Source organism: Tympanuchus pallidicinctus, unplaced genomic scaffold, assembly GCF_026119805.1.
Source record: "Tympanuchus pallidicinctus isolate F22 unplaced genomic scaffold, pur_lepc_1.0 scaffold4, whole genome shotgun sequence".
NCBI classification, from domain to species: Eukaryota; Metazoa; Chordata; class Aves; order Galliformes; family Phasianidae; genus Tympanuchus; species Tympanuchus pallidicinctus.
Window position 1 is genome coordinate 28,487,047 of NW_026294758.1, and position 10,967 is coordinate 28,498,013.

The window sequence follows — 10,967 nt, forward strand, 5'->3', positions numbered from 1 at the left end:
ACTCACCAGTGGAAAACAAAGAGATGCCATTAGTTAACAGTTTTGTAATCAATTTTTACCTTGTGGATTGTTTGGATCACGGTTCAGAACTGCGTAACGAGGAAGTAAAATGCCTTCAGCTTTAAGAATACCATACACTTCTCTCCTAGAAGAAGAAGGTTCCAAAGCATGACAGCAAAACCTGACAGTATTTGAATTTTTATAGACCATGAGGAAGGGAGCAGGAAAATACATACAACTGTTTTCTAAAAAAAAAACAAAAAACAAAAAACAAACAAACAAAAAAAAAAAAAACAAAAACCCACCACTACACAGTGAACATACTACTATTATATATTTAATACTGTACTTCTGCATACTTTAAAGGTCACTGACACAATGGTTCCTTTGTTGTGACCACACCAGTAGCAGTAAGAATGCCATTTGCTGTGCCAGTCTTGTCCTCTCCACTCTGACAAGAGAAACAATTTTAATAGCTCTCTTGTCAAAGACATGAACAGAGACTGAAAATGTTTATGCATGACAACAAATAAAGGCATCTAAAATAGCAATTCCACATATTGTCCAAAGTGTCCAGTGTTAATGTACTTCGTTTGCTATTGTTTTGTTACTATTTGCTGTGCATGATCAAAGCCCCAGAAGAAAACTGACTCTGAATGACCACACAGTCTCCTAATATTAACAACTCCCAGAAGTTCTCATGGAACATTAAAAAAACATAAATTCCTTAAGTAAGCTACAAATGGAGGACTGTATGTATCTATGCTACACTTAGTTTTTCCAAAGCTTAAGTTTCACATTTGCTAGACATTAAACTAACACTTTACTCAATTACAACCTTGGTAACCTTCAGAGTACCAAAATAAAAGTACTAAAAGAAAAAGAACATCTAAATGCATATCACTGAAAACTAGAAGCATATTAGGAAAACAAAATTCAAAAATTTTTCTACGGTACAGTACATTAGAAGCAGTGTTATGCAATGCCAACAAATCCTCATATTCTAACTTAGAAATGTACTTTTAGAGGTAATCGCCGCTTACCTGTCTTGTATGCGATACTGCATATTCAAGTCATTGATTATGAATGGATTCCTGAGTTTTGCATAGGCAACCGCTTTGTCCAGTGGAAATCCTAAAACATCAAGAAATAAGTTAAAACTACAAGACAAAACACCAGTAAACAGTTTGGAACATTTTTTTTTCAAGCTTTAGTTAGAAATCTTATGGCATAAAAGGGGGTATGGTTCCTCCCTCAGCTGCAGATAACACTAACATTTCCTTAAGATGATCACAAAACTGCATCCTGACTTCAGTGTAGACTGGTTAAAGCAGAGATCTTGACTTCTATTCCCTCCTCCAGACTCCCTCTATTTTCTTAGAGCCAGAACTAGGCTTCTATTACTTTAGCCTAATTAAAAATAAAATAAAATAAAATTTAAACTTTCACTTGGTCATCTTAGGCTCACTTCACAAACCCACAAAAAAAAAGGTAAATATTAACACAGATAGATGAGGTCAAGAGAGCCAACACTCCACAGAGAGAAGAACACGCATTGAGAATTAATGGACAAAGTAAGCATTGGTCTAACACTCCTTATCATTTCCACTGGTTTCACAAAAAGAATAGCTACTTTAAAATACCACATCGGACAGCACTTTCTCAAGGAATTAAAACAGCATCAATTAGTAATATAACTGATGTTCAAAAAGACAGAAGTAATCAACTAGGATAACCTACTGATTTTGACAGGCAAAAAACCCAGCAACAACAGTTAGGAACAAAGTATTTGGATGTCAAAAATTTTTATGGTATTATTAAAATATTTACCTTTAGAATGGAAAGAAATGAGACAGTCACATAATGGCCAGTTTTCTACTGGCTCATTCAAAATAACATCTTCCTCAAATATTACAACAGTAATGTACTTAAACATGGAGAGACGTTCAAGAATTTCTTTCATTGGTTTAGACTTTGATTTCTTGGCCATTGAACAAATTCCAACTGCAATCTGTCTTTCTGGTGGCTGAAGAGAAGGGGAAAAAATATTGGGTTTTCTCAGAATGCAATTGTGTTAGAGCAGCACAATTTTAGAGAAGGCATTTTCTGATAAAATTCACTTACTACCTCTAAGCTAGTTTTTACTAGAAGACAACATTGCAATAAGACAACATGTCTCTCTGCATCCTTATGAAAAATGTGCCTAGAAATTAAATTGTGCTATAACTTCCTGTGAAATTAACCAGCAATTTGTTTTTAAGCTGTTTAATATTTTTAAATCTCATAGTCACAAGGCCTCTCAGCTCATTACCTAATAAGAAAGGAAATTAAAGCTAAGAATTACTAGTCTGTATTTCAGAATGAAGCTGTCTATGCACTTCTTCTTTATAGTCTGTTTTATTTCATGCTGTGAGGCTTCAAAAAAAAATAAAAAAATAAAAATAAAAACAACCTTCACTGGTGGTATTCATAAGAGAACAGCCAATGTATTTATTTGTTTTAAAAGAGAGAAATAGACTAAGTACAAAAACCTTTTATTTCAAATGAAAGCTCTTTAAAAGGTAGGCAATTACTTTTCCTTTAAAGTACACTGATTGCACTGAACAGTCTGAGCTACGAATCTTGCAGTACTTCATAGCACTCCCCAGTTAAGCTTAATCACTGTCAAATGTTGTGTTAACATTTCTTTGCTTTCAAACTTCCTAGACACACTTGCAGTCAGTGAAAATTTAATATCACATTTCCCAAAGTGGAATGTTATAGAGTAAAAAAATAGTAAAATTCAGCTAAAAATCCTACAATATGGCAACTCACGATAAAGTTAAGAGTTGGACAAAGACCTGTTAATAAACTCATTTCATTAAACTTGCAGAGCGTACTAAGCCATAAGATTAACCTTAACCGTACACTTTCTATATACCAAGATAAGAAACAAAATTTCTTATCTTGGCATATTTGGTCTTAATGAAAACAATATGATGAAGAAAGAGATATGAAGAGTCTGTTCAAACTGAAGATAAAAGGACACTGCATCAGTTGACAACATACACTAAAGAAAAATTATCCATATTTTTTTTGCAACTAATTGTACAAATAAATATAATGAAAGTTTAGGCCATCAAGCTCAATAACAGAGGCTTAATCAGGCCTGCAAAGCTCAGCTGATCTGAAACTGCAATAAGGTAAAGTACATCTACTTCTAAATTCAAGGTACATTTATTTCCCAAGTGTGCCACATTTCCAAACATAAGTAACAAGATCATTGACTACTAACATTATCTCCCCATTCAGAACATCACCTCAGTATTACATTTTTGTAATCTAACATCATCTCAAAGTAAAACAATGCTAGAGAGCATACAAATAACACACATTACAGTACTTACCGAGTCATATTCTTCCTCCTCTTCTTCCCCATGGTCATAGAAATGTTCACAATCCGTAGATCTGGCTGAATCCAACAGTTCTTCTCCATCTTCTCCACCAACGAAGAATCTAGGAGGATCATTCTCTGTTGCACTAACAGACATGGCTAAGAGATCTACAGATATTTATGTTGAGACTACAGTCACTTTGGCAGCTGAGATGCTGGGCATGTTTCCTAATGACTTGGGAGCGCAGAAGTCCCTGGCTTGTTGATGCTGTTGAGCGGTGTTGCCACAGTGATGGCACTGTGACATGAACCAAACACCATTAACCTGGTATCATCTGCTTATTATTGGTTTAAGTTATTGCTTCAGGAGACCCACAACAGGCTACTGCTTCCCTGAGATGGTACTGCTTCTGAACCTACAAAAAATTTAAAAAAAAATCCAAATTAACAAACAAACTCACACACTTGATAAAGATACACAAAAATAAACCTCTCACTTATAAAAAGCATTTGAACATTTATATACCACTGAGGAAAACATCAGAAAGGAAATGCTACGAAGTACAGGATTTGCTTTTACTCATGTCTTTAGAGAAAAAGTATTTTGGAAATACCTTCCAGAGATTTTCAAACTACTGACCAACATTTTAAAAACAGACAATATAACTCAGGAAAGTAAAGCCGTCACTTGCATTTTTTCCTAACTTCAGAAGAGTAAAGTTGAGACCATATGTTAAATATTTTTGTTCTTTCGTCGTAATATTTCTAACTCTCTGTCAGCTGTTTTCCCCCAAAGTTTGCTGATCAAATGAAACAGCAAGCAAATAAAATCCCATCTGAAAGGAGTAAAGCTGCCACTCAAACCATTCTAAAGCAGATCATCAGATTAAAAGCAAAATGTGCTACCTTGATATTACGTGCATATTCATTTCCAGGAAAACACTGTTTCATTTTCACATTGGAAGCTAATAGTTAGAGGTATGCACTACCATTGCCTTCTACCTTCTACTTTGATGCAGCACTGTACAGTGAAGAGAGCACTCTGTAACTTTCCAATAGTCACATGAAAATAAATTCTTGACCAAGTAAGTCGGCTACAGAAACAACAACCCAGCATCCAGCCTTCTGACATATTAATTGCTAATTCTCTTCTTGCTGTAAGCTATGCACAGCTCTATGCCATTAATTATAATCTACTACAGTTATTTAGGATATTAATAAAGCAGTTGTTCAGAAGCTGATCTGATGCTTTAGACTGCCCATTACACAGATCATTATGTGCCATTCAATAATGATGTCTCAGCAGAACTGAATTTATCTTTAAATATCTGTCAAAATGACTGTTCCATGAACCATGTGAAGCAATAGTAAATTCCAACAGTAGTCAGCCATTCAGCTTCCTCAGAAAGAGGGTGGTAAATGGAGCAAAAGTTACCCAGAAAGGATCTGTGAGGGAGCAATAGGTTAAGCATGGATAAACAAAACAGCTGTTTCAGACTCTGAAGCTGAGATTTGAACAACAGGTACATAAGGATCCAGACTAACAAAAGGCTCTTTCAATTTCATTGATAAAAGATTATCTTCTCTTATCCTGCTAAACTGTACCTATCTGTCCTTCAAGCAACAAAACAAAACAAAACTTCAAACACCTGGCATCACCTTGCTCCTGTGAGAGTTAGAAATTAGGTTTCAATAAATCAACCTTGTTTACAAAAAGGTGGAGAAAACAAGGTGTCTAAATCATAATTCCAGCAGGCTTCAGAAAGGCAAAGGTTATTGCTAACAGATACAGGCAAGTAATACAAATTTTGAAATAGCATTAAAGATTGACAAAACAAAACATCTCCATCTGGTAGAGCCTGAAAAATAAGTTTAAGAGTTCCCCTTGGAGCAGTTTTGTCTGTTTCCCTCTCCCTAGCCAGACAATGTAATTTTGAAACAAATGTCTCATGAGGAAACTTTAAGATTGAAAAAGTTATTAAAGTAGGAAAAACATTCACTTGAAGCAGATAAGAAGAAGGTCATCAGAAAAGGTAGGCTTTCTCTTCCCTACATATTCCTGCAGTGCATGCTGCAACAGCACTAGAAGCTGCACAGTCAAGCAATTAACAACTAGTTACTTCATGACGATTTTCAGCCAGATTTCTCCAGTCTGAAAAGATCACTTCCCAAAGCAGGTACCTAAAATAAATACTGAAGAGAAAGCACGTTTGTCGACAAATCACAAAACTAAACTTGTCAGCAGATCCGAAACTTAGTGCGTTTCTACATTCTTCAGAATCTGGAGAGCAGTTGCTGGTTTCAATGGCAGGAAGTAAACCTGCCAAGCAGAGCTTTGCAGAAAGCAGACTTTGGGCAGCCACCCTACTCTCTTCAGAGTTAACATCTTCTGCAAGGTAAGCTGCATTGTCCACCCCTCTGAAGGTGGTGCCTTTTCCACAACTGGTATCTTTTAACAACTATCCTGTAAGACATAAATCTACCTTTCTGTACCCATGTATCCTATGCAGCATTCTACCATGACTTCGGAGACACTAGTTTGGAGAACTCTTTTAGTCATCACATTGTTTCCAACTGCACAAGTTCCTCCAACTCTTGTGGAAAAGTTTATATTCAACATTACTGCAGAAAGTCTGTAAGTCTAGAGGGAAGGAGACAATGACTTTGAAGTCCATGTTTTTTTTCTTAGGAATACAGATGTCTTCCTATCCCAAATACATAAAATGTGCAACTTGGAAAAATATAAAATGCCATGAAAACTGGCAGAGCTTCAACTGCTGTTCTCGTTTCTCTTCAGGGAAAGAGAGATAAAATTTTCAGAAGTAATTGGGCACAGCTACATGAACACCAGCTCAAAATACAGATTACTTCCTAGCTGAAAAGATAAGAGAATGCATGTGATGCGGCTCTGGGCAGCCTGGTCTAGTGGTTGGTAACCCTGCACACAGCAGGGGGTTGAAACTAGATGATCATTATTGCCCTTTTCAAGCCAGGCCATTCTATGATTTTTATGAAGGGCAGCTTGCAATCTTAAGGAGAGCATACACAAGTGAAAGAAATCTTGGAATCAATTTCGCTCATAAGCTATCCAGTTGTAGGTTACTTAATTGACATCTACAATTGACACTGGACCCCAAAGCTTCCACACAGTTTGTAAAAATAGGACCAAAGACAAAAGATTAAAAAAAGCTATTGATGCTCTTGCAAATTACTTCATGGACTCACTGAATTGCATATAAATTGGCATTCTGACTACTGATGGATAGCAGCTTATCTTACAGACAGCAGATGCTGCAGGCCATTCTCGTTAGCATAAAATTGGGTTGGGATATAAATAATTTATATTCAGAATAAATGCTTTAAAAGACTGGAATTGAAACTCTTTCCCTTCAAATACTTTGGCTACAGTAAAAATAGAGGAGTTTACTCCATTCCCATGGTGCGTAAAGTAACAAGAGCCCATGGAAAGTAACATGGAAAGAGAAATCTGAGCGTAACTAACTGTGAATACAGCGAATAACTTACAGAAGCCTTCCAACACATCTATAGTTAGCTGAGATGGGAAAAAAAAAATGCAGAAACTACTATGTAATAATTTTACTATTGCTGTTTCTCAAATTGTATACCATGTAGAAACAGTAACGGCAGAGCAAAAGGATGGAACTCTCTTCTGAAATAGTCCCAGCTACCTCAGAAGGACTGTCAGAGAGATGTTTCATTGCTGTTTGGAGAAGGCACCTGAAGCAAGAATGCTTTTGGAACACTGCTCAAAATATTTGAGGTGTTCCTGTAAGCAAAGACTTTGGCACATTCACAGTTGTCTGTAACACCAGTTATGGCTTTTAACCTGACAGAGAGCTCTGCTAGGCTTTTGTGTACAACCAATTGGCTTACTAAAAGCAACTAACAGAGAAGCTGAAGAATTGTCTTTTCACTATAATTCTCATTGTGTCACTGTTTTTTGGCAGATTTTTGAAGTGCTTAGGCTCTTACCCCTGCAGATCCTGTATCAGTGCTGTCAGCTCTCAGAATGCAGATGACTACCAGTTTGTTCTCCTTTCCATCTCACTTCTGCTACCCCCTACTGTACTTTCTACACCACCAGTAACCCAACAAACCAACCACCTTCTGTGTTTTTTTTTGTGCCTTAAATTGGGTTGCAGAATTGAAATTCTAAACAGACAAAATACTTTTTAGCTACAGTAAGGCAAATGTTTTTGCTGTTGTTAATGCTGTTAATGCAAACGGTAGTTGCAACAGCTGTAACAGGAAGAAGTCTTTTGACACCTCACTGAAACAACCTGGAAAATTGTTATGGAAACTGTTCAGGTTTTCCCTGCTTAATTTGAGTTGGATGAAACATAATGGATTTCTAGTTGTTTGGTGATCCTTGGGGTCCCTTCCAACGCAAACCATTTGTAATTCTATTGTTTTATGTATAGAATGATGTAACAGATGAGCACCAGTGACACTTCTTGTACAGCTAAATGCTAAGATGTCACAAAAGTGTTCTGTAGTTTTCATGGCATTCCCAAAAGAAGCATGTTTGAGTGGTTCCTGGTTTATAAGCATTTGGTAGCTATTTCTTGTATGATGTGTGCTTTTTTTTTTTTTTTTTTTTTTTTTTTTTTTTTTTTTACCTTGAGATAACAGACAAGAAGCATTTTTATTCAATTTCTGTTCCATTACCATCCATTAGAATTCAGTGAAGGTAGTATTTGTTCTCTGATAGGTGTCACTACACCCAAGAGGACTTGTCTGTGCTTTTATCAGTGTTCATAACATAGCTGTTAATACTGAGCCTCTTTTACATGTCTGTTCAGACCACTGCTGCTGTGTTGAGCGGATTTGATGCTGGCTTTTCCTGGAATGCTAATCTTCGTGGTCTAAGTAAATTTGGGAAATACCAAGGCTGGATTCCTGAGCTGTTGAAACATGCAGAGTGGAAACAGGAAAACTGGGTGAATACCTATTAACTGTTGTTGAGGTCTATTTTCTTAGTGTTCTTCTGCTAGAATATGCATTCTGCATGCATATATTCTACTAGAATATATGTTCTGCAAGGAGAAAGTAAGTAGTGTGCCACTGGAGTGAGCACTGTACTGCTAGTGCTCAGCAGGCTGTCAGAATGTGTGATCCAAGTACTGCTCTTTTTGTCTATTAATTTTAAATTTGTGTGCAGAGTTTTAAATAATTAGGATGATTTTGTGTACCTTCCATCACTAAATGCCCATAATAGTAATGAAATTTAAGAGCTTACAGATCTCCTTTGCAATGCATTATTTTAGTACCATCTGACTTCTTACGTAAAAGCCAATATACATTTATTTTAAAGTAACCAATTTTCTCCAAACACCTGTTGTTTGTTTCTTTTTTTGTTGTTGTTGCTTTGGCCAGGAGGTACCATGTTGTCATGAACAGGAAGTTTTAGGATGCACCAGAAAAATTATAACAGCTCCCACTGCACAACTGAAACTGACCAATTTTTCAGTTTCGCTCCACTGAGTGCTACTGAGATCACAAGATGCACTTGAATGAAGAGGAGCCAGAAGCCTTCCTCCCTCAACCAGGTGCTCCAAAGGTTCTCCCTAGCCAAATAACTACTGTACTGTTGTTACCTGCAGTCCATTTTTAGCTGTGAAGAGTATAGGTGCTTTTATTCACATTTTTTTTCATCTCAGTGGTTACAGAATCATGGAGGCTGGGAGGGAGAAGGTAAAAACATTCTTCCAATACACAGAAAATTGGGACTCAAAACCACGAAGACAGGAGGGAACATAAACTGTGCTTTGACCTGTTCCATCCAAATGCTCTGATCATTAAGCTGCCATAAAACAACTTCACCTGCAGTTTCTCTTGAAGCTAAGGGCTCCTTCTTAGTGTTGAAGGCTCAATGCTTCAGATTTCAAGCAGGAGGTACCTGATGTGCAATACCTCCCCAGTGAGATGCCTACAGGAATCCACGAACAACCATCTTAACAGTGTTTCCCATTGGAAGCAGCTCTGGACAGTGCTACTTAGAAGAGCACTGACATTTCTGGAAGTGCTGTGCAGGTTGGCCAGCCAAATAACAGCAGTTGCATACATCTTCTTATCATGTACTGAAAATTGACAGTTGCACAGTGCTGTATGAACCAGGACACTGTCATAAAGCCAACTTACAGACGAGAAATAAACACGCCTTTGAGGATGGTAGTGAATTAGATTTCTGGTCTTAAAGCACAATTGCTATAGTTTGCAGGCATCAGCCTTCTGGCTGATCTCCCGATGTTTACTCTCCTCCCTAGTAACTGCAGTTTTCTAGGCAAAGAATTTCCAGACACTCAGAATCACCAAACAACATGAAAAGCCTGTTCAAAACAAGTATTTTCCCCTTACAACTTTCATTACTGAGAAAAACGATGCTTTCCTAACATCTCATCCACCAAAAGTGTGACTTTTCTCCATCTGCAATGAGTCTGCTAAAACTCACTCCAAGTTTTAAGCTGAGCCATTCTATGCACTGCACTTACAGCTGGGCAGCCTACAGCCCTTCAGCATGGAGAGTGTAAACTAGAAAGTGATATTACAATACTTCAAAACAAGTGTCTGAACCGCCTTAGAAGGCTAAAAAAAGCTTTCTGGTAAATATCACTGTCATCCCTTCAAGATAGAGGGGTAGTATTTTTTAAGCAGGTAAACAAAGTTATATTAGGCACAAGAGTCCTGCACAGCCACAGAGCAGATAACCTTTTTGTCCTTTGACTTTCATGTTCATTTCCACGACAAATCTTGTCAAACACATCACAAGAATACCTCTACACTCGTGCCAACTTTGAACGTTCCAAGAAAGAGTGTCTTTCTTTAGAGATCCCACTCAAGCTCAAGCCTGTCAAAAAAGCTTCTCCATACCCTCACAAAGAGCACATGACTTCGTTTAGACAACCAACTGCTTGCAAAGGGGAAAAAGCTCAGCACCAAGGCTGCAGCAGGTGCAACTCGCTGAGGCTCCGCTCTCGGCACAGCCACCAGGAGCACGGAGCTTCCGCGCCAAAAGCAGTTTCACACAGCAGCGCTCGTGCAGATGGGCAGCGCGCTGCGCGATCGCCGCCGCTCACCAGGACAAAGCGCAGCGTGACGCGGGCTCTCTACCTCCGCCTCATCCGCACATGAGCTCCCTGCGAGCGCGGCCGCGCCACAAGGTGCCGAGGGAACGGCAACCCGCCCTGCCCGAGCCCTGCGCCGCACTCACAGCGGTGTCCGGGCCCGCTCGGGAGACACACCGCCGCCCCGCACGCAGCACTGCGCTCGGAGCCCCGCCCGCCGCCGAGGCGGCCTCACCGTGCTCCGCAGAGCCGCGCCCGCCGCACACAGTGGGGCCCAATCCCTCCTGCCACCGTCCGTCTCTACAGTCCTTTAACTCCCCGCAGTCCCGGCCACCCGAGGTCCCGGTGAGAACCGCTAACCTTCAAATTCCCGGCCCGGCCGTCGCCGCCCCGCAACACCTAGCAACCGCCGCCTCACCTGCCCGCGGCGCAGCTCGCGCTCCCGCGATCCATTGAAGAGCCGCCGCCGCCGCCGCCCCGCCCTCCGCGGCGGCCTGCCCCCGCCCCCA

General features: G+C 39.3%; 1 protein-coding gene across 16 annotated transcripts in view; it reads right to left on the minus strand.

The window, feature by feature from the left end:
- The window catches only part of PPIP5K2 (diphosphoinositol pentakisphosphate kinase 2), a 53,257-nt gene that overhangs the window by 39,638 nt on the left and 2,652 nt on the right, over window positions 1-10,967 (minus strand). For 10 of the 16 annotated variants that reach the window (XR_008210529.1, XM_052700973.1, XM_052700972.1 and 7 more), the window contains exons 1-5: window positions 10,819-10,931; window positions 3,387-3,789; window positions 1,831-2,026; window positions 1,044-1,134; window positions 60-145 (exon numbers count right to left, since the gene is read on the minus strand). Coding sequence is in view for 14 of the 16 variants with exons in the window: in XM_052700973.1 (XP_052556933.1) it covers window positions 60-145; window positions 1,044-1,134; window positions 1,831-2,026; window positions 3,387-3,530 (517 nt within the window). In the remaining 2 variants the exon portion in view is untranslated. Of the gene's footprint in view, window positions 1-59; window positions 146-1,043; window positions 1,135-1,830; window positions 2,027-3,386; window positions 3,790-10,693; window positions 10,788-10,818; window positions 10,947-10,967 lie in introns of those variants that run through there. The other 6 variants (XM_052700964.1, XM_052700967.1, XM_052700978.1 and 3 more) reach the window with 4 other exon arrangements.